At 45.8% G+C, this 23,178-nt stretch overlaps 3 protein-coding genes across 4 annotated transcripts; 1 reads left to right on the top strand and 2 right to left on the bottom strand.

The window, feature by feature from the left end:
* Positions 1-416: 416 nt before the first annotated feature.
* On the bottom strand, positions 417-7,068 carry LOC115550337 (cytochrome P450 2F2). The gene is made up of 11 exons (XM_030365273.1): positions 6,839-7,068; positions 6,062-6,224; positions 5,399-5,551; positions 4,858-5,018; positions 4,382-4,450; positions 3,461-3,565; positions 3,077-3,215; positions 2,337-2,422; positions 1,932-2,033; positions 1,593-1,734; positions 417-1,377 (listed from the first exon to the last, which is right to left on the bottom strand). Exons 1-11 carry the CDS (start codon positions 6,998-7,000, stop codon positions 1,193-1,195), a joined length of 1,467 nt encoding a protein of 488 aa, XP_030221133.1. The 5' UTR covers positions 7,001-7,068; the 3' UTR covers positions 417-1,192.
* Positions 7,069-8,585: 1,517 nt separating this feature from the next.
* LOC115550345 (cytochrome P450 2D15) lies at positions 8,586-16,385 on the bottom strand. The gene is made up of 11 exons (XM_030365282.1): positions 16,090-16,385; positions 15,069-15,231; positions 13,710-13,874; positions 11,881-12,041; positions 11,074-11,142; positions 10,787-10,891; positions 10,575-10,710; positions 10,050-10,135; positions 9,822-9,923; positions 9,471-9,612; positions 8,586-8,905 (listed from the first exon to the last, which is right to left on the bottom strand). Exons 1-11 carry the CDS (start codon positions 16,249-16,251, stop codon positions 8,712-8,714), a joined length of 1,485 nt encoding a protein of 494 aa, XP_030221142.1. The 5' UTR covers positions 16,252-16,385; the 3' UTR covers positions 8,586-8,711.
* Positions 16,386-17,972: 1,587 nt separating this feature from the next.
* Positions 17,973-22,689, top strand: psme3ip1 (proteasome activator subunit 3 interacting protein 1). Of its 2 annotated transcripts, XM_030365304.1 has the most exons (9): positions 17,979-18,174; positions 19,090-19,124; positions 19,236-19,365; positions 19,534-19,632; positions 19,940-20,061; positions 20,770-20,897; positions 20,983-21,056; positions 21,206-21,358; positions 22,400-22,689. In XM_030365304.1, the coding sequence occupies exons 3-9, from the start codon at positions 19,239-19,241 to the stop codon at positions 22,402-22,404; spliced, it is 708 nt and encodes a 235-aa protein (XP_030221164.1). In that variant the 5' UTR covers positions 17,979-18,174; positions 19,090-19,124; positions 19,236-19,238; the 3' UTR covers positions 22,405-22,689. The 2 variants fall into 2 exon arrangements, with proteins under 2 accessions (XP_030221165.1, XP_030221164.1); XM_030365305.1 differs by lacking the exon at positions 19,090-19,124 and having other exon boundaries at positions 17,973-18,174; positions 19,234-19,365.
* The last annotated feature ends 489 nt before the right edge of the window (positions 22,690-23,178 follow it).

Genomic DNA, 23,178 nt, shown 5'->3' with positions numbered 1-23,178 from the left:
GGGTTGGTAGGGTTAGTAGGGTTATTAGGGCTAGTAGGTCTAGTAGGGTTGGTAGGTCTAGGGTTAGTAGGGTTGGTAGGGATAGTAGGTCTAGTAGGGTTGGTAGGTCTAGTAGGGTTAGTAGGTCTAGTAGGGTTAGTAGGTCTAGTAGGGTTATTAGGGCTAGTAGGTCTAGTAGGGTTAGTAGGTCTAGTAGGGTTGGTAGGGTTAGTAGGTCTAGTAGGGTTGGTAGGTCTAGTAGGGTTAGTAGGTCTAGTAGGGTTAGTAGGTCTAGTAGGGTTAGTAGGTCTAGTAGGGTTATTAGGGCTAGTAGGTCTAGTAGGTAGGGTTGCTCCGGGTTTGTAGGATTAGGCTTAGGATAAGTAGGTTAGAAATATGACTTGTATTAATCATGTAAGAACACAAATATAATAATAAATACTTTCTGTTTTTTTATTTGAACAGTATGACAATCATCTTTATTTAACCTTTGGGTTCTTGTGCACACAAACTACCCGGTTGATAGTCTGTATAATATAAAGAATACACTTACATCGATATATATAGAGTATGTAAATCATACAAAAGACAATATGTAATTCAAGAAACTGACGGCATGTAATCATGATACAGCAACATCAGCAAGAGACGACAGCTGCCTCCTCGTCTGGTGGTCACGGCTGATGACCTCTAAATGTTCTACTGAAGGCGCCATCTGGTGGTGGAATATAAACGTTGCTCTTCACTGCACAGGGGACTATAACAACTAGAGATAGTAAACTGGTTGCCTAAAAGAATAGCTAGAAGATTCAATAGATTATTTAAGGTTTAGAATGGTTTAAATATATATTGAGGTTATAGATGTACATATTATTTGTTATTTAAAGCAGTTATAGATCTGTAACATGATAATACAAAAAATAAGATGTTGTTAAAGTCACAATGTTTAGAAATGAGCCCCTCCTGGTTCGGTCCATTGCTATTGATTACATTCAAGGAGTTCATTCTGACAGATGATTTTGGTTACGGATGTTTTAGTGACGCTGTGAGAAGTTAAGATGCTTGTTCTTTAAGTTCACACTTGGATTTTGAGCGAAGGATTTGATCTCTTTTCTACTGGGTTTGTTACAGCTCTGTGTTCTCATGGTTCCTCAGCTGGATGTAGTGTTAGAGCTCTTTGTTCACTTGTTCCTCAGCTGTGTTAGAGCTGTGTTCACTGGTTCCTCAGCTGGATGTGCATGCGGTAGGGTTTGGGGGTCAGGGTCACCCCGAACACGGGGATGTAGTCGGGTTCTCCGGCGTCCACCGGCCAGGTGAACTTGTACCTCCGGAGCAGAGTGACCAGGATCAGGAAGAGCTCCATGCGGGCCAGGCCCTCCCCCAGACACATCCTGGGACCTGCAGGTCAGCAGGGCTTAGAGACGCTTCAGGGACTCACAGTCATCACTAATCACCTTGTGGTTACACTAATCATAGTCAATACTGCATGAGAAGCCTTGTAACACCAACACTAATCATCGTCAACACTTTATAGAGGAACCGCAGTAGGTCTGTAGATCAGTAGGCTGTGTGTAGGTCATGTTCAGACCACTAGGTCAGTAGTGATGACCTACCTGTGGAGAAGGGCATGAATGCCTCTGGCTTCTCAAAGTCCCCCTTCTCATTGAGGAAGTTCTCAGGGTTGAACTCTGCAGGGAACTTCCACTGGCCCTCCTCGTTCAGAACCGACGTCAGGTTAGGGATCACCATGGTTCCCTGGGGAACACAGAGTCAGGTTAGGGATCACGTAGGGATACTTCAGTGAAGGTTAGGTGTTGGGTTAGGTAGTACCTCAGTGAGGGTTAGATGTTAGGTCAGGTGGTAGCTACTTCAGTGCGAGTTAGATGTTGGGTTAGGTGATACCTCAGCTCGGGTTAGGTGTTGGGTTAAGGGTACCTTAGGGTTAGGAGTACCTTTGGAATGGAGAAACCCAACAGTTGGGTGTCTTTTGTGGTGGAGTGAAAGACACTGAGAGGTACGGTGTTGGCGACTCTCTGGATCTCATGGATCACCGCCTGGAAACACAAACACTCCAGTTAGACAAAATGTCCTCAAGTTATGTTGATGTATTCAATTAGAGGATATGTACTCAGATCATTTTGTACTATGAAATCAGACAATGTGTCATGTTGAATTGAAATAGAAAAGTGAGTGACTGTGTTTTGTTGTTATTTTGTGTTTCCAAAGAAACAGATGTGCTGATGTGTCCTCAGCTGTGAGTTCTGTGATCGTTGAGGTAGGGCTACTAACACCCTACTAGTGCTCTAGTACTGTTGAGGTAGAGCTACTAACACCCTACTAGTGCTCTAGTACTGCACCTGCATGTAGGGCATGTGGTTCCTGTCGTCAAAGCTGGCCTGCTCCTTTCCCTCCAGCTCTCGGTCAATCTCCTTCTGACAAGCCTCTGAGGGGAGAGCAGACAGGAGCCATGAGGTCGGAAATCACAGAGTCTAATGTTAGTGATGTAGGAGCATCACAGAGTCTGATGTTAGTCATGTCAGTGATGTAGGAACATCACAGAGTCTGATGTTAGTGATTATAGTGATGTAGGAGCATCACAGAGCCTGATGTTAGTGATGTTAGCAATGTAGGATCATCACAGAGTCTGATGTTAGTGAGGTTAGTGATGTAGGAGCATCACAGAGTCTGATGTCAGTGATGTAGGAGCATCACAGAGACAGATGTTAGTGATGTAGGAGCATCACTGAGTCTGATGTCAGTGATGTAGGAGCACAGTGTTGGTACACTGTGAATGTTAAATGGTAGATGGACTGCATTTCTACTGCGCTTTTCTAACCAGTTGCCACTCAAAGCAATTTACAATATCGCCTAACGTTCACCCATTCAGGCAAACATTCAAACACCGACGGCGGAGTCCACCACGCAAGGTGACAGCCAGCTTGTAGGGAGCAGTTAGGGTGAGGTGTCTCGCTCAGGGGGCCCTGGCGACGGGGTCGAACCAGCAACCCTGCGGTTACCAGCCAACCTGCTCCCCCTCCTGAGCCACATGCCGGCCCATGCGGCATGGGCCGGAGGGGGTTCTGGAGGGGGCAGGTACCCTGTATGTCGGGATGGGTCATCAGGTAGAGGAGGCCGGTGAGCAGCGTGTTGGAGGTGGTGTCGGTCCCAGCGAAGTGGAGATCCAGGGAGAACATCATCAGTTGATCCAACGCGAAGGTGGAGCCATCATCGCCCCGCTTGGAAAAGGTAAAGACTCATGTTGAATCTCGCTATTCTACACCAGTCCACCACACCCACATCTAACCACACCCACATCTAACCCTGTTCCAACCACACCCACATCATGTTAGCGGGCCATTTTAAACTGCTTCGCTGATGCAATCATAATGTGCTATGCTAACATTCCATGGAGCATGCTATGTTAGCCTGCTATGGTAACATGCTATTCTATGACAGTTCTCTGAGGGTTAGGTTTAGATACCTTGTCCAGCTCATCCAGATAACAGTCCAGGAAGTCTCGTGGTTGTCCCGGGCGATGGGTGTCTAAATGTTCCTTCAACAGAGAATTCCCAAGTTCCTGACAACGCTAAAAATATGAAGGAAATAAGGTGTGTTAAAATAAGCTCTAAAAACAAGGCTTTTCAATATGAATCGATTGAATATCAATGATTTGTATATGGATGTGTATATGAATGCTTATTAAAATGTGCATATCAATGTGTAAATGAATGTGTGTATGAATGTGTGTATGGTGAATATTAATGTGAATGTGTGTACAAATGTGTGCATGGTCGGTGAATATAAATTTGTGTATGGTGAATATTAATGTGTATATTAATGTGTACATCAATGTGTGTATAGTGAATGTGTGTATCAATGTGTGTCTCAATGTGTGTATGGTGAATGTGTGTATCAATGTGTGTCTCAATGTGTGTATAGTGAATGTGTGTATCAATGTGTGTATCAATGTGTGTATGGTGAATGTGTGTATCAATGTGTGTATGGTGAATGTGTGTATCAATGTGTGTATGGTGAATGTGTGTATCAATGTGTGTATGGTGAATGTGTGTATCAATGTGTGTATGGTGAATGTGTGTATCAATGTGTGTATGGTGAATGTGTGTATCAATGTGTGTATGGTGAGTGTGTGTATCAAGGTGTGTATGGTGAATGTGTGTATCAATGTGTGTATGGTGAATGTGTGTATCAATGTGTGTATGGTGAATGTGTGAATCAAGGTGTGTATGGTGAATGTGTGTATCAATGTGTGTATGGTGAATGTGTGTATCAATGTGTGTATGGTGAATGTGTGTCTCAATGTGTGTATGGTGAATGTGTGTCTCAATGTATGTATGGTGAATGTGTGTATCAAGGTGCATATGACGGAAAGGAGGTTACTTACGGCAACGTTCCTGAAACACTGTGTGAAGGGCAGCGGGAGATTACGGATCATAGGGATGGTGTCATACAGCTGTAGGAACACACACACAGCAACACATGACAATACAACACACACAATAACAACGCAACACACACATCAATATATAACACGCACACAGCTGCACATGACTATAGAACACACACAATAAAGATACATCACACACACGGTAACACATGACTATATGAAACACAAAATAACGATACAGCACACATATGACTTTGCAACACACACAGTAACTACACCACAAACAATAACGATATAACACACAATAGCTTTATAACACACACACAATAACTATAGTCATGTGTTATATAGTTATTTTGTGTGTGTTGTATAGTTATTGTTTGTTATATCATTATTGTGTGTGTGTTGTATAGTCATGTGTGTTATATATATATATACATTCTAATGTGTGTGTTGTTGTGTGTCTGTGTTACCATGGCCCAGGGCCCGTTGGCGATCTTGGCGTTTTCCGTGTACAGGTGGATGATCTCCTTGATGAATGGGTCGTTGTAGTCAAAGCGCTTTCCGAACAGAACCTGACAGATGATGTTTGAGGCGCCGTTATGGAACAACAGCTGGGGGTTCATGGTTCCACCTGGAGAACAAACGCATGCTTATTCATAGTTCCCACTATGAACGTATATTAGTCAAAAGATAACAAAGGAGGAAGGGGAGAGAAGGGGAGGAGGTTACATCTGACTATATTCCAAACCTTATTTTGATTTTTTCTGTATTTTGTTTTCTTTGTTTTTCTTTTCTATATGTATACTCTATGATGTAAAGTGTCTTTGAGTGACCTCCAAAAAAGTGCTATATAAATCCTATAATTTATTATTATTATTATTTGGTTAAAGTGATCTTAAACGGTGGGTTTTGATGGCCTGTGTGAATGAAGGGAGTGTGTTGGCCTGTCAGATGTGGCCACAAAGTAGGCACCTGAGGTCAGAGGTCGGGGCCCTGTGATGGAGGACTCACCGATGCACTCATCCAGCGGCTCCATGAGGTAGTGGAGCTCCGCCCGGATCCTCTCCTCCATCGACTGCTTCCCCAGGCCGAAGTTCCTCAGGGTCATCAAGGCGAAGCGCCGGTGCTCCTTCCAGCGCAGCCCGTAGTCGGCCAGGATCACGCCTGCACACAGGACACACAAATGGTAGGTATACATATACTATACTAATAAACACAACTGGTTTTCTCCCCCCCCCCCCCCATCAACAATTCTGCAAAGGGGGCTTGTTGGTGGAATTCGGGGGGGCCCATCAGTACCTCTTGTATACAAGGCCCAGAATTTGCTGCTACGGCCCTGGGTGCACACACTGACACACGGCTTTCAACCGCTTCCTCCAACTTTTATTGCGTAGACCAGACAAAATATCACCAAGCGCTTTACGGGGAGATCACCGGACGCAGCTCCACCCACACACACACACACACACACACACACACACACACATACACACACGCGCGCGCGCACGCAGCACTGCACGACTAATTCCACCGCTAATAACAACTGGTGAAGCGGACTCTGGAGAGTCAAGGTCGACACTCGCCTCTGATAGATTGAATTCTTGGCAGAAACACACACACACACAGTAGATACATTCATAGTACACATTCACACACAGTAGCAGTCGGGCCTACCTTTGCCCTGGGTCATGGTGTTGACCAGCAGGTCTTGGGGCCGTCCAGAGAACTCAGAGGATCTCTCCACCAGGGCCTCCTTGATGGCCTTCACCCCGTTGAGGATGATGGCCGGGTTTGGGCCGATGAACAGGCTGTAGACAGGCCCGTAGCGCTCCGCCAGCTGGGGGGCCCAGACCAGGTCAGGGGTAAGTTCCATCCTAGGACCTAACCTCATGCAGTACTGAACCCACCCTGACCCTACCCCCTATATATCGAGGTGCTACAGCGTTGACCAGGTCAGGGGGCCTGAGGGAGCATTATCCAGTGGGTGAAGGTCCATGATCCCAGAGTCCATGTTTATTTGGTTCAGTGTCAAGCCGGGAGGTATCTTTCCCTGGTCAAGGTCCAAGGATACAGAGCCATAAAAACAGTTCCACTCTCTCAGCTAAAGTTCAACCTGCAGGTTGTATAGCAAAGCACTCATCATCGTCAGTCTCAGTAACTATTGTACCCTAATGCCTCCGTTGCCACTAAGCGGCATGCTAGATATACAATAGCTAATTGTACAGCACAAATAGTATCCATTCAGTCCACTGGTACCACTCTAAGAAAACACACATTCCAGACTCCATTAAGTGGTTCCCTGGCCCAAGTTAACGTTAACCAATAAGAAGACAGATAACCATGAACAAAAAAACAACAACAAATATGAAACCCACATTCTGAACATGTTAACACCACGCTCCTAAAATGGTAAAAGGCTTCCATGACGAGGCTGTGTGGGGGTCAGCTCACCCTCTGGAAGTCCTTCATGGGGTTGGAGAGGCTGAGGTTCAGGAGGTTCCCCAGGACGGGCAGCGGCGTGGGGCCCGGGGGGAACCCCTTGGGCCTGCGGGGCCGGAGCCCGAGCCACAGCAGGCCCAGCAGCAGGCCGATCAGCAGCAGAGAGGACAGCATGCCGGGGAACGGGAAGGGACTGACTGAGGAGCCCTGGCTCTTCAGGAGAGTCCTCCCTCTTATGTAACCTTTTATCTCAGAGCAAACAATGGACTGATTATTTGGTGTGGGGGAGACCACACCGCCTGCCAAGCCAACACAATCCCAGTAAAGAACCAGTATGCCAGTGGTGGAATGGAGTGAATTACATGATAGACTTTTGTACTTATTTTTTTCTAGGTCTACCTCAAGTCTTTGTATATTGAACATGATATCTCCTCCCACGCTGTACGTGACTTTTTTTTTAAGTCGACGGTGGAATTGATAGTAATCTGTTATTCTATTTTAGAGACAGCTGTGTCAGCATCGGCACATTTTTATTGTTTTATTTCACATTTTGTCTCTTTTTTTCCTGTGATTCCGCCCGTGTAAAGCGTTGAGGCTTTGTGTGTGAAAGGTGCTTTGTGAATAAAGCTGCCATGCCTACTTTTCGTTAAGACTTGTCCTCAGGTTTTTGTGTGGAAGGACGGTGTTTTGAGAATGCCTGTCACAGCATCAATTCATCACACTGGACCAGTTGAGATGATTCAGGAAATAAACCTAGATTACAAAGGCCCTTAAAGCCAAACTCAAAGAAAATAAAATAGCATTCATCTCAGGAACATGCCCAGAAAAAACATTCAGAGCAAACTGAACAAACAAATCGAATGGCTACACAGCGTTCAAACTGTGTGAAGGGTTAAGACGCTGACTGTTACTAACCCTTCTTAACCCCAACCCAACACCTAACCCTACTTAACCCAAACACCTCACCTTACTTAACCCAAACACCTAACCCTACTTAACCCGAACCCAACACCTAACCCTACTTAACCCTAACCCAGCACCTAACCATACTTAACCCGAACCCAACACCTAACCCAACTTAACCCGAACCCAACACCTAACCATACTTAACCCTAACCCAACACCTAACCATACTTAACCCTAGCCCAAAACCTAACCCTGCTTAACCCGAACCCAGCACCTAACCATACTTAACCCTAACCCATAACCCTACTTTTTACAGACGTTGCAGGGTTTTCGACAAGCTTGTTTTTTTATTAGCATATGTGTAATGACAAAATGAAGAAAAAAAGAAACGACTCGTTCTGCAGGCTGAACCTCGAGACCTCTCTCAGATGAGGGAGGATCTGACCTCTGACCTGGATTCCAAGTCCCTCACCATGGCAACACTTGTACTGCAGTCTTTGGAAGAGGACCCACCAAAACCAGGAATCAGGGCCAGGACCGGACTGGACCCTCACACCGGCCGTGGTTTGTTTTGGCAAAGATTATTCTGTTGACCTTTATTTTGTACGAGCATACACGCATGTGCACTTCAAAATACTTGATATAACAATACAAATGGGATTGGATTATTGACTATTTTGATTAATAATTATTGTGGCATATCCTTTAGTAACCCTGGACTCTGCAACAACACACACACACACACACACACACACACACACACACACACACACACACACACACACACACACACACACACACACACACACACACACACACACACACACACACACACACACACAGGACTCAGTAGTAAGCAGGGAGAAAGGATTTATTGAAAATGGCTACACAGAGTATTGATTCATATTGGTGTTTGTCAGCTCTTATTCAGTGTGTGGTTCAGTAAAGTAGCTTCTTCATACTCAAATCCATCTTGTTGTTAATGATCTGCCGTCTCTCTACAGCGGACCTCCAGTTTGTAGGGTTGTGGGCTCATGGTGAACCCAAAGACGGGACTGAGGTCTGGTTCTCCAGCCCCCGCTGGCCAGACGAACCGGAACCTCCTCAGCAGAGTCACAAACACCAGGAAGAGCTCCATGCGGGCCAGCCCCTCGCCCAGACAAACCCGGGGTCCTGGCCCCGGGAGACAGGGAGGTTAGAGAGCCACTAGCCCTACCCTGACCAAAAACCATCACCCCTTAGCCTACTAACCCGAATACCAAACCTAACTAAACCCTAACTAACCCTAACCCCTAACCTACTAAACCCACATGCCTAAGCCGACTAAGCCCTAACCCTAACACCTAACATACTAATCCTTGACTAACCCGAATACCCAACCTAAATAAACCCTTACTAACCCTAAAACCTAACCTACTAAACCCACATACTTAAGCCATAACCCTAACTAACCCTAACACCTAACCTACTACACTCACATACCTAAGCCCTAATCCTAACTAGCCCTAACACCTAACCTACTAAGACTTAACTCTAACTAGCCCTAACACCTAACGTACTAAGTCTTAATTCTAACTAACCCTAACACCTAACCTACAAAGCCTTAACTATCCCTTACACCTAACCTACTAAACCTTACCCAGCCCTTACACCCACGAAAAACCTGATTTGTCCCCTTACCCACGGAGAACCCTGATTTGTCCCCTTACCCACGGAGAACCCTGATTTGTCCACTCACCCAAGGAGAATGGCACGAAGGCCTCTGGCTTCACAAACTCTCCTTGGTCGTCGAGGAAGTTCTCCGGGTTGAAGTCGTGGGGGAACTTCCACTGGCCCGCCTCCCACAGCACAGACGCCATGTTGGGGGCCACGATGGTTCCCTTGGAAACAACATCAACACTTAATAGAATGAAAAGGTCACGTTCAAACTGTTTTCTGTTTGGTAAAGATCGAAAAATAGAATTATGTTAGATGTGAGGGTTAGGGTTAGGTTTGGGGTTAGGGTTAGGTTTGTGGTTAGGGTTAGGTGTCAGGGTTATGGTTGGATGATGGTTCAGGTTGGGTAAGATGTTGTTGGGGTTAGGTGTACCTTGGGTAAGGAGAATCCCATCAGCTGGGTGTCTTTAGTGGTGCAGTGAAAGATACTGAGTGGTATAATGTTGGCCACTCTCTGGACCTCATGGATCACCGCCTGGAACAAACCATCAAGTGTGGAACTGGAGTCTGCTGTCATTTACCACCGGTAGGCCTAACAGTAGTAGACCAATATAAAAGGTGCAAACCTTTATATTCACTAGTGATTATAAAAGTTGTAAACCTGCACGTAAGGCATCTTCTGCTTGTCTCCAAAAGCAACCTTGTCCTTCCCCTCCAATGCAAAGTCTATTTCCTGCTGGCATCGCTCTGAGGAGACAGACAGACAGACAGACAGAGAGACATTCAGGCAAACAGAGAGACCGATGATGGATCATTTATGCTTTTTCATTCTGTATAAAGAGTGTTCATTTTTCATCCTATAGATGAGTTTATAATGTTTAACGATGAGGTAAATGTGGATAGAAGACTTCTATATTGTCTAAGGGCCTTTTAGATAAAGATTTAGGTTAAAGGTCCCATAACATGCCACCAGGTGTGAGTGTGATTAGCCTTACAAGCCATTTGGAAAATAATAAATAAATAATAAATAAATTAAATTAAAAAAAGCCTGATTTTCAAAACGGCTTCTAAGGCTAATCACACTCACACCTGGTGGCATGTCATGGGACCTTTAATTATTATTTTTTACCTGACCAGGATAGGACCTTTAAGGACCTTGTATGTGTTTTAGGTAAAGGTTAAGGACCTTGTATGTGGGGGTGAGCCATCATGTAGAGGACCCCAGTCAGCAGGGTGTTGGACGTGGTGTCCGTTCCAGCCAGGTGAAGATCTTGAGCAAACGAGCAGAGCTGATCTTCTGAGAACGACAAACCGTCTTCTCTCTGGGGAAGGAGATGAAGAGAATGAGCCCAAACCAGACAGAACTGCACTTTAACCGATGAAAAGACAAACCCAGACCTTGTCCATCTCCTCCAGGTAGCAGTCAACCACGTCTCTCTGTTCCCCTGGCAGCCTGCTGCTCTTGTGCTCCTGGATCACCTCCGCGGTCTTCTCATTCAACTCCTGAGATCATGAGAAGAAGAAAACATTCTATAACACTCTATTCAGTGTGATAACATCATACATTACTAGGGCCCTCATCCCATTATGCTCACATGCAAGTGAATCTTCCCTGTTTTTGTCAAATTAATGTTCTTGTTCATCTAAAACATAATAATACCTGGTTTTGAGACATCTTGACCTACCTTGAAGTTCTTCATGGCCTTCTGGAAGGGCAGAGGCAGGTTTCGCACCGCGGGGATGGTGTCGTAGATCTGTGAATCAATGGGTGTTGTGTTGAGGTGTTGCAACGTCATGCCCTACTGACTCCCTTTGCTCTGTGTCGTTAGTGTAATGTTTGTAATCAATGTTAATTGGTAATTCTGCAAAAGTGTTCTATGAATTACAGTTCCATAGTACTGCCCCAGTTTGGTGGTTCCAGTTTGTGAACAAGTAAAGCTTCCTTTGGGACAAACCCTGAGTCTGATCTCTACATCTGGGTTCACCTCACTGGGCAAACAGTTTATGGACTAGAGGCTCAGGAGGGTTTAGTGTGGTTAGGGTCAGGATTAGTACAGGCTCGGCAGGGTTTAGTGTAGTTAGGGTCAGGTCTAGTACTAGAGGCTCAGGAGGGTTTAGTGTGGTTAGTGTCAGGATTAGTACAGGCTCAGGAGGGTTTAGTGTGGTTAGGGTCAGGTTTAGTACTAGAGGCTCATGAGGGTTTAGTGTGGTTAGGGTCAGGCTTAGTGCAGACTCATGAGGTGTGGTTAGTGTCAGGTTTAGTTTAGTGGGTAGGACCTGGTTAGGGGTCATTATTGGTAAGGGGTCAGTCCAGGTTGGGGGTCAGTACTGGTTAGCGGTTAGTACTGGTTAGCGGTTAGTACTGGTTGGTTAGGGGTCAGTGCTGGTTAGGGGTCAGTCCTGTTTAGCAGTCATTACTTGTTAGGGGTCAGTACTGGTTAGTGGTCAGTCCTGGTTAGGAGTCAGTCCTCCTGGTTAGTCGGTCCTCTCACCATGGACCAGGCGCTGTTGAGGATCTTGGTGTTCTCTCTGACGGCCCTGATGGAGGACTTCATGAAGGGGTCGTTGTGGTCGTAGTTCGAACCGTAGACGACCCGACTGACGATGTTGGAGGCGAGTTTATGGAACAGCAGCTGAGGATTGACCTCTGACCCTGCAGACATTAAAGAAACAGGACCTTGATCCTCAGCATGAATACTAGACAGCTGGTTTATAGTGGCAGTGTAGGAGTATATTATCAGAGTTCCCCTAGACTCTGTGTAACCCCCCCCCCCCCTACCCCACCGCCCCTCACACTTATTGTATGTTGAATGTCCTGGGGTCTCATTTATAAAACTGTGCGTGGGATCGTTACTAAAAATGTGCGTACGCCCAGAAGCCAAGTTTTGCGTGCGCCAAAGAATATTCGGATTTATAAAACACTGCGTACGCACACCTGTACGCTATCTTTGCTTTATAAATCACATACTGACTATAATTGTGCGCAGCTGAATCAGCTTCACGTTCCGCCCTCTACACGCCCCTTTTTACCCATAAATGGTCAATGCAAATGACCTCATGAATGCGATCTGCATATAAAACACACTCAGATGCCGGTATTATGTCTTGTTGGAAACAATGGCAGAAGTACTGAGAATAGTTTTGTTCGGCGGTCACGGGATTGGAATCGCCAACAACAAAAAGCAGAGTGAGTGGCAACATGTTGCTGCAGCAGTGAACTCTGTCAGTAGCACGGAGCGCACAGTCCCAGAATTAAAAAAGAAGTGGTCTGACATAGAGTTACATATTTTTATGTAGCCTACCAATAAATCGTTATGGTCCCTAAATACCCTCTCCCTCCGAATCCTGCATGGTCCGCCAGAAGTGCCATATGGTGCAGCATTACCACGGCGCTCACCTCTGTATTTATAGGGTTACGGTAATAAGACTGACGAGAACGCCTTGGATAATCAGTTTGTAATTACCCACGTAAAATGTTCTTGAACGTAACCCCTTTTTAATGCCTGATTTGTCATGAAAAGCATCAAGAGTAACGGAAAACGATTGTGATGAGTGTGGCTTGGTTTTTCACACTTGGGATTTAATTGACATTTGATCATGTGTTTACAGTGTCACATAAAAATATTATGTTATTGACACATGTTGGACAGATGCTTTATTCCATGCAGTCGCGCCGTCAGTGGACAGTAGGCTATGGAGTGACGGGATTAAATATAGAGAATTTATTTTTATTTATATTCTAAGGAGATATTTCTGGAGTTATAACTGAGAAATAACGCAGTGGACTTAAATTATTCTGATTAGGATTTAACGCATGATACGGGTTGAAATTAAATTGATGAAGGGCGATGATAAAACATAATCGTTCTTCTCACTCTGCAATTCTTCGGTCTGACTTCAGTTCACCACCACACCGTCTGTGTCGCCAATTCTCCTTTTCCTCCAAACCATGCGTACGCATGGGTCAGAGTTTGCTTAGGGCTGCGCACATTTTCCCATCAAGTTGGTTTTTTATAGATCACAACCTTGGCGTGAAAAGTCACGTACGCAACTTTCAGCCCCGTTTTGTGCGTACGCAACGGTTATAAATGAGACCCCTGGCACTTAATGTACACACTTACCTAGCCTTGTTGTATACGGGGACTGGGTTAACCTAGTGATTGTTAGTGCTTGGCACTTGGTTCTATGAACATCCTTACTGTACCGACAGAGATATATTGTTGTTTCTCTTTCTTCTGACTATGTACTTATTGTAAGTCTCTTTGGACCAAAGCGTCGGCTGAACGCCCTAAATGTAAAGGTAGATGTCTTGTGTTTGTACCGGCGCTCTCCTCCAGGAGCCTCACCACCTGCTGGGTCTCCTGGAGGATCCTCTCCTCCATGGACTTCTTCCCCAGGCCGAAGTTCCTGAGCACCTGGAGGCCGAAACGACGGTGGTCCCGCCACTGGGCGTCGTACCCGGCCAGCGCCAGTCCCGGAGCCCAGTCTGAGGGCGACGGGTGGGCACAACGTTAGACCGACCCCCCCCCCCCCCCCCCCAGGAGAAGGAGGGGGGCAGGGGTCTGACACATCTCGCCCCCTTCATTGAATTGTTTCACTTGAATTGTTTTCATCTTTGTTCTTTGTATCAAGCATCCAAGCATTTTCCCAGTGATATTTACGGTTCCCGGTTTTCTGATTCCTACCCGTTTACTCCCGACAATGCCTTTCCCTTCTCCCTGCCAGATTGTTTGCCTGATTTCCGGCTGACTATCCGTGGACCGACCCGCTGCACTTGTTGTAGAATTAATAATAACTTATCTAATTCACTTCAACTAGCTAAAAAGCAAGAGGAATCGGGGAGTCCAGGTCAAGTATAGATGGAGAGTTTATTGCCACCCGCAAACGAGAGACAACAAAGCTGAATGTTATTCGCGAATACACACTACCGAATGAATCCCGGACAGCTCCTTATATCCCCAATTCTTACACAATACAAAGTTGGACTTTCATCAAATATAGAATTTCCCATCAGGGTCATACTGTGTGGATGTCAGCATTCTCTTATGTCTTCTGAGTCCCAATGTGACCTTAGAACATATATTATCCTTATACAAACAGAGATGATGCACATGTGTGAATGTAAGCATTGTCTTCAGAGAGTACATCAATATGGGAGTAGACTGGACTCTCTGACTGATGTATCACATGGCCCATCAGGTGAGAATATCCTGGACCCACTCACTGGTGTCACACGGCACACAACATCTAGGTTAGAGGTGATCAGCTCTTCTCCACCATTAAAGTATATATATGATATGTAGGCCTAATAATAATCATAGTTTAACATAGAATGTAAGGTTAATTTCTACCACACACTCCTGACCATCCCTGGAAGGATGGATCCCCCAATCTGCGATCCTCCTCGTGACTTCTTCCTTGCTGATTAAGGGAGTTTTTTATTTCCCTTTTTTCCCTTGGGTCAGGTTGGTGTCATAAATATTTCACCTTTTAAGCCAGTTGAGACTGTAATGGTGATTAAAGGGCTGTACAAATAAAATTGAATTGAACTACGCCCTGGTTTTCTCCCTGCCGGATTATTTCCCTGATCTCCGACTGACCACCCGTGTACCGGGAGACTATGAGTCCTGCCCCCCTGCTGCCCGCCCTGCCGTTACAGCGTAGGAGGCTGCTGCGGTACCTTTCCGCTGGGTTGCGTCGTTCAGCAGGAGGCCATGGGGTCGTCCAGAGAAGTCTGCGGCCCTGGTGACGAAGGCTTCCTTCAGCGCCTGGAGGCCGTTGACCACAACCACCTTCTGGGGGCCGAGGAACAGGCTGTACACGTTGCCATAGCGACGAGCAAGCTGGGGACGGAAGACACAAATCGCCAAATAAATATGGAGTAAATCAGATACTAATGTTTGCATACGCTATGTACGTATATATACAGTACTATAACTAACTATAATGGCATAAGTAACATCAAAAAGGAGGAATGTCTCTCTGCACTTTAAAACAAAACAATTTACCGAGTAGTATAGAACCATCCACTCAGAGCAGTATAGAACCATCCACTCAGAGTAGTATAGAACCATCCACTCAGAGTAGTATAGAACCATCCACTCAGAGTAGTATAGAACCATCTACTCAGAGCAGTATAGAACCATCCACTCAGAGTAGTATAGAACCATCCATTCAGAGTAGTATAGAACCATCTACTCAGAGCAGTATAGAACCATCCACTCAGAGTAGTATAGAACCATCTACTCAGAGCAGTATAGAACCATCCACTCAGAGTAGTATAGAACCATCTACTCAGAGCACTATAGAACCATCCACTCAGAGTAGTATAGAACCATCTACTCAGAGCAGTAAAGAACCATCCACTCAGAGCAGTATAGAACCATCTACTCAGAGCAGTATAGAACCATCTACTCAGAGTAGTATAGAACCATCCACTCAGAGTAGTATAGAACCATCTACTCAGAGCAGTATAGAACCATCCACTCAGAGCAGTATAGAACCATCTACTCAGAGCAGTATAGAACCATCTACTCAGAGTAGTATAGAACCATCCACTCAGAGTAGTATAGAACCATCTACTCAGAGCAGTATAGAACCATCCACTCAGAGCAGTATAGAACTGTGGACTCAGAATAGTGTAGAACCATGGACTTAGAGCAGGGCACAGATCGAGGCTGTCTACAAAGGGTACTTCTTACCCGGCTCAGATCTGGAATGGGGTTCTCAGAGCTGAATTCCAGGAGGTTCCCGAGGAGGGGTAGTGCTGACGGCCCTGGAGGGAAGTTCTTCCCTCTTCTGTTCCTCAACAGGAAATAGAAGAACCACAAGACGACGGCGAACAGAACCAACGAGCCGAACATGATCCAGGTCGGTCAGACCGTAAAATCCTGCTCCTCTCCACCCAGCTGAAGCCCTGGTCCAGAGCTGGTGTCACAACTGCCAATGAGTTGGTGTTAGAGTAGAAACCTTGACCAGGCCTGCAGGTTAATGATATACTCAACAAGAGATAGCATACAACACTGTATGCCTGAAACAATATTTGTGGTAGTAGGCATCCAATCCCAAACCTACCCCCATCGACTAGAAATAACAAGTGAGGGAACTGGACACAATCAAAACACTGTGGTTGTTTGTAGAGCTTTTGCTGAAAGACACTTGGGTAGCATGTTCCTACATGTTCTGGTGTTCTGGATGCACCACGGCTGTCCAATTCATTCATCCTGTTTTATCCTGTTGTTTGGACTGACTGGATGCCTGGTCTGTTGTGACTGGATGCCTGGTCTGTTGTGACTGGATGCCTGGTCTGTTGTGAATGGATGCCTGGTCTGTTGTGACTGGATGCCTGGTCTGTTATTGTGACTGTGACTGGATGCCTGGTCTGTTGTGGTGAGTGGACGCCGGGTCTGTTGTGAATGGATGCCTGGTCTGTTGTGACTGGATGCCTGGTCTGTTATGGTGACTGTGACTGGATGCCTGGTCTGTTGTGGTGAGTGGACGCCGGGTCTGTTGTGGGGACTGGATGCCTGGTCTGTTGTGGTGACTGTGACTGGATGCCTGGTCTGTTATGGTGACTGTGACTGGATGCCTGGTCTGTTGTGGTGACTGTGACTGGATGCCTGGTCTGTTGTGGTGACTGTGACTGGATGCCTGGTCTGTTGTGGGGACTGGATGCCTGGTCTCCCCTGCGGTTACCAGCCAGCTCACCGCCCAACACCTTAGAAATCTTTTTATTTCCTCAACTAAATGATCTTAAATGTTTGCTTCTATTACTTTGCGTGCAATGAGGCCCCCAGTGCTCTCGTAACCACCCTGGGAAGAGGGACCCCCAACCTGAAGGGGGGATCCCCACTGTGAAGGAGGGACCCCAACCCTGAAGGAGGGATCCCCACTGTGAAGTAGGGGTCCCCCACTGTGCAGTCCTTCTCAGTATTTCCTTTTGCCCTCCAGGGGGCTGGGGTTTGCATTCTTCCTATACACTGTTATATTCTAGGCAACGTTACATTCTGAACACTATGCCATTCTATCTTGACTCTACCAACCCTATTGTTTCCACCATTCCTGCTGTGCATGGCGTTTGAAGGCCGTTGAGAGGAAACTAAGGAACCTGAGCTGATGTTTCTGTACATGCACAGACCCGTTAAGAGGTCTGAAAGGTGTGTGTGTGTGTGTGTGTGTGTGTGTGTGTGTGTGTGTGTGTGTGTGTGTGTGTGTGTGTGTGTGTGTGTGTGTGTGTGTGTGTGTGTGTGTGTGTGTGTGTGTGTGTGTGTGTGTGCGTTTGAGTGCGTGTGTTCCAAGCCCAGTGACCTCAAGTTCATTGGTGAAAAAGTGAAGGAATTCACATCATATATCAAACTGCGATGTATATATTTTATTAGCACTGTTTTGCCTGGACTTTTAGAATTAAATTACCATGAATGATATATTATAATATAACTTCCATGCCTTCGCCCACACGTGATCTAGGACCAACCTTCTCCATTCCTCCAATGAGAAGGCTCTTACAGCCGACACCTCATGAATATTCAGTAGCTGCCCTGGGACCAACAGAGCCTGAGAAACAACGAAAAGAATCGACCCCCCAGAGCCTGAGACACAACGACCTTTCTCTCCTTTCCCTCAGTCACTGGAGTTTATCTTCGGAACCAACGAAGCGGGAGCTGACTACCGCGGGGGACCGTATCTCCGATGACACCGGGGGACGGTATTTACTGTGGCACCGGGGGATGGTATTTACAGTGACACCAGGGGACGGTATTTACAGTGGCACCGACGAGCTAACTGTGGTACGTTGTGTTTCTAAATTGTGTATAAAAGATGTTTAACGATGGATGTTTAAATGAGGTGGATGTTAAAGTATGTCTCATGTGCGCGCGAAGCAGCAGTGGGACAGAAGCAGTAAAGACCACACAGAGCTGAGCTTGTTGATGTCTCCTGTTCACCGGCCTGAGGGTTTAATGCACCTAATAATAGAATAATAATATATATATAGATGTCGTTTTATATAAATATATCCTGTAACCATTAACCGTGTTTTTTAATACACCTAATAATAATAGTATAATAATATATAGATATAGTCTCATCAATCAATCTATCCTGTAACCATTCTTCGTTTCTTATATTGTATATTAACACGTGAGTCGGTTGTTTAAATGTATGGTGTATTTGTAGTTAACCCTTAACTCATGAGTTATTAATTATTCATCTTCACATTAAATGGTACGATTCTTTCAAACCTTTTTTAAATACAGTGGTCTTTTCAGAAGTCTAAAGATATCTGTCAGTCTGGAGTCTTTTGGACCCAGAGTCAGGCTTGGTAGGATTATAAATTGTATTTTAATGGTTATGGTTAGTTCATCATGTGTGGTACTAGCTGATCTATAGGGTTAGGTCTATCCTGTGTGTTACTAGCTTACCTATAGGGTTAGTTAATCATGTTTGATACTAGCTGACCTGTAGGGTTAGGTCTGTCACGTTACTGCCTGACCTATAGGGTAAGGTCTGTCATGTAGGGTTAGTTAATCATGTGTGTTACTGTGCTGACCTATAGGGGTAGGGTCAGGTATGTTGTGTGTGTTACTAGCTGACCTATAGGGTCAGGGTTAGGTATGTTGTGGGTGTTACTAGCTGACCTATAGGGGTAGGGTTAGGTATGTTGTGTTTGTATGTGTGTTTATTTCATGTGCTTTGTGTTCCAGCCTTCTCAGTGACGTCTTCAGTTCTTCCACTGCAGGTAAACGCAGCACAGAAAGGAACGCAGTTCTGTCATTTTTATGTACCCCTAGGATCTAAGTGTGTGTGTGATTGTGTGTGTGTGTGTGTGTGTGTGTGTGTTTGTTTAGAGGGGATGGAAGCGGCGGTGGCGGGAGGTGCAGACCTCACCAGGAAGTTTGTGTCGGAGGCGGAGCTTGACGAGGCGAGGAAGAAGAGACAGGAGGAGTGGGAGCAGGTCCGCAAGCCGGACGACCCCGAAGGTACACACACGCATGTACACACACACACAAGCACGCACAAAGACACACGCATGCACACAGACACACGCACACACACGCACACGCATGCACACACAAAGCTGTGCCTAATTGTGTGTGTTACAGTTCATATTGCATATCATCAATGATATATTGTGTGTGTGTGTATAGAGGCCCCAGAGGAGGACTATGACCACCGCTGTCTGTTCGAGCGTCTCCAGGAGCAGAAGGACAAGAAGCAGGAGGAGTTTGAGGAGCAGTTCAAATTCAGTACGACCCCCCTGACCTCTGAACCCAGCCACTTATCCTCAATAACTACCACTCCCCCCCCCATAATGAATAACCACTAACCCCCCCCATAACTATTAACTCCCCAGAACACAAACCCCCCCATAACCACTATCCCCTCCATTACCCCTAACCAACAAGAAGACGGCCCCCCCATAACCATTTAACCCTCATAGCCACTAACCCCCCCATTACCCACCATGAAGCATAACATTAGCATTACGTGTAGATAAGATAGAGCACCACATGTTAGATAAAAGGCTCAACTGTGGTGTTTCCATGGTTACAGAGAACATGGTGAAGGGATTGGACGAGGATGAGAGTCACTTCCTGGACGAGTGCTCCCGGCAACAGAGTCTGGTGGAGAAACAGCGGAGAGACGAGGAGAAGAAGGAGATGCTGGAGTACAGAATATCCTTTATCAACAAGATAACCCTATGTTATAGACAAAGATAACCCTATGTTATATACAGCTAACCCTATATTACACACTTTGAGCCCTATAGACACAGCTAACCCTTTATTGTAGACACAGCTAACCCTATGTTATATACAGCAAACCCTATATTACATACAGCTAACCCTATGGACACAGCTAACACTATTACATACACAGCTAACCCTATATTACATACACAGATAACCCTATATTAGATACACAGCTAACCCTATATTACATTTAGCTAACCATATATTATACACAGCTAACCCTATATTATACATGGCTAACCCTATATTACGTACAGCTAAACTCTATATTATACACGGCTAACCCTATGTTACATACACAGCTAACCCTATATTACATACAGCTAAACTCTATATTATACATGGCTAACACTATGTTACATACACAGCTAACCCTATATTACATACAGCTAACCCTATATTACATACACAGCTCACTAAAACAACCCTATATTATAGACTTACCTTAAGGATAGTCTGTGTTCCTTCATGGTTGAGCTAAAATCTACAGTTAGTCTGTGTTCCTTAATGGTTGAGTTAAGGGGTACTGGTAGTCTGTTCCTTAATGGTTGAGTTAAGGGCTGCAGGTAGTCTGTTCCTTAATGGTTGAGTTAAGGGCTACAGGTAGTCTGTGATCCTTAATGGTTGAACAGTGCGCTTGTCAAGCGAGTGACTGTTGAACCAGAGAAGAAGGCTGGACCTAAACCGTTAGGGGCGGAGCAAAAGACAAGCCACCTATCTCAGGCACATCTATTGGCCGGTGCTGTCAAAAGACGCAGGTAAATAGGCAATCAGAATGGAGCGACATCATTAAGGTACTGAGCGTGTGCAGAACTGAGTTAAGTTCTCGTGTGATACTTCCAGCTCGTCCCAGTCGTCAGACAGCGGCAAGAAACCCAAGATTGCCGTGGAGACCGGAGCCTCAGGACAGGACACTGGTCAGTGAATATTATGGGATGTTAAAACCTGTTAACCTCAGTGGGATGCCTGCTAGCCTCACCAACACCCTGTGGTTTCGGGGGGGGGGGGGGAGGAGGAGGAGAGGAAAGAGCAGCAGGAGGAGGTAATGAGTGTGTGTCTCTTGCAGTGGGAGGAGGAGCAGTGCGGGCTCCGGGGCCACAGCGGCTGCTGCTCCCGTCGGCGGCGGTGTGTGTGGGGGTGCTGCCCGGGCTGGGGGTCCTGCCCGGGCTGGGGGTCTACTCCGGGAGCAGCGACTCGGAGAGCAGCTCCGACAGCGAAGGTAGCGTGGACGTCCTGCTGGGGGCAGACCGCAGCGGCCGGGGGCACCGCTAGAAACACACACGCAGAGACGCACACGCAGGGACGCACACACACACAGCGGACGGGCGCACCGCAAGTCACACACGCACACGCACACACAAGCACACAAACAAACAAGCAAACACAGGCACATAAACATAAACACACACAAACACTCACACACACACACGCTCAGTCATACAGATACACACACACACACACACACAACCCTCTGTGTTCTTGCTCTGTGATAAGGATGTTGATTATAGATTATATTTAAATTATATATTATGATATATATATATAAATGGTATAGAATATAAATTAAAAAGAATTATCTGAAATATAAATTGTTTTCTGCATGATTTGGAACGCACGCTGCATCAGTTGTGTTACGGTTAGTTGGTTTAGGGTTAGTTGTGCAATAGTTAATTGTTTAAGGGGTTAGGAGGTGGTTTAGGGTTAGTTGTGTAAGGGGTTATTTGGTTTAGAGTTAGTTATGTTATGGTGAGTTGTGTTAGAGGTTAGTTGTGTGCGGCTAGTTATGTTGGGTATTAGGGCTAGTTGTGTTTTGGTTATTTAGGTTTGTTGTTAGGGCTCGATGTGTTTGGTAAGTTATGTTAAGGTTAGTTGTGTTTGGGTAAGTTGTGTTTGTTAGTCCTGTTTTGGTTAGTTGTGTAAGGGGCTAGTTGTGTTGGGGTTAGTTTGTTTGGGGCCAGTTGTGTTTGGGTTAGTTTGTTTGGGGTGAGTTGTATTGGGTTTAGTTTTGCTTGGGTTAATTGCGTAAGAGATTAATCGTGTTGGGGTTAGTTGTAGTTGTGTTGTTCTCAGCTGTGGATGACACTGTCTCTTAGTCCATGGTGGAAATTCTGCAATGGGGAATAATTCTACTAAATCTTATGAAGCCATTACTGATTCCTCTTGAGTTGATGTACAAAATTATTACGCCTATACTTTGATGTAAAACATTACGACTACTACCTGTTTTGCTGACATGGCCCCTCCCCTCCAAATCTCACAGTTTAAGCTGAGCCAATCCCGAGCCTAGACGATGACATCATGCCCCTCCCATCCCTCCCCCAGTCCCCGGCACTGCAGCGTACCATTGGCTGATGGAACAGTGATTGACAGCTGTGGAGCAATGAAGAGACTGCTTAGATTGTTGACACATGATTGACACGTGTTGTTAACCAATAAAAGAGAGAAGGCAGAGCTGGAGACGTTGCTATTGGCCGAATCGTGATATGTTTTTATGTTTTCTTTTGTTTGAGACGTGAAGTGATGTAGGTGAATAAAGACTCTTACCATCTGCGTGTTGTTGTTTACTCAATTATATAATGCATAACCTTCTTTACAGATATGGAGGTACCTTATAATAATATTATCACGTAATAAATATTCTCTATAGAGACAGTACATTCTCGTGTTGCGAAAACAGCTGTCTCTTTAAATTGTACCTAGTGGGGGCTCGAACCGGCAACCCCAGGAATGGAAGAAGACCGCACTCTGCGTATGTACAACGGTTGTAAATTGTTGTACTCCGGAGTCTGAAGTGTTCTGCTGCCCCATTGTGTCCACCGGAGGTAGCGCTGCAGAGATCCGCGTTCTGCTGCCCCCTTGTGTCCACCGGTGGTAGCGCCGCAGAGATCCGCGTTCTGCTGCCCCCTTCTGTCCACCGGAGGTAGTGCCGCAGAGATCCGCGACGCTGAACTAGAAGTCCTACAACAGCCGCAGGACCAGAGCGAGTCTACCCAAGGTATACGGTCTGTACGGCCTAGGAAGGTGGGTTAGCTAGGCTAC

Source organism: Gadus morhua, chromosome 9, assembly GCF_902167405.1.
Source record: "Gadus morhua chromosome 9, gadMor3.0, whole genome shotgun sequence".
Taxonomy (NCBI): Eukaryota; Metazoa; Chordata; class Actinopteri; order Gadiformes; family Gadidae; genus Gadus; species Gadus morhua.
Note: the sequence above shows the minus strand (reverse complement) of the source record. Positions and strands in the feature narration are given on the sequence as shown.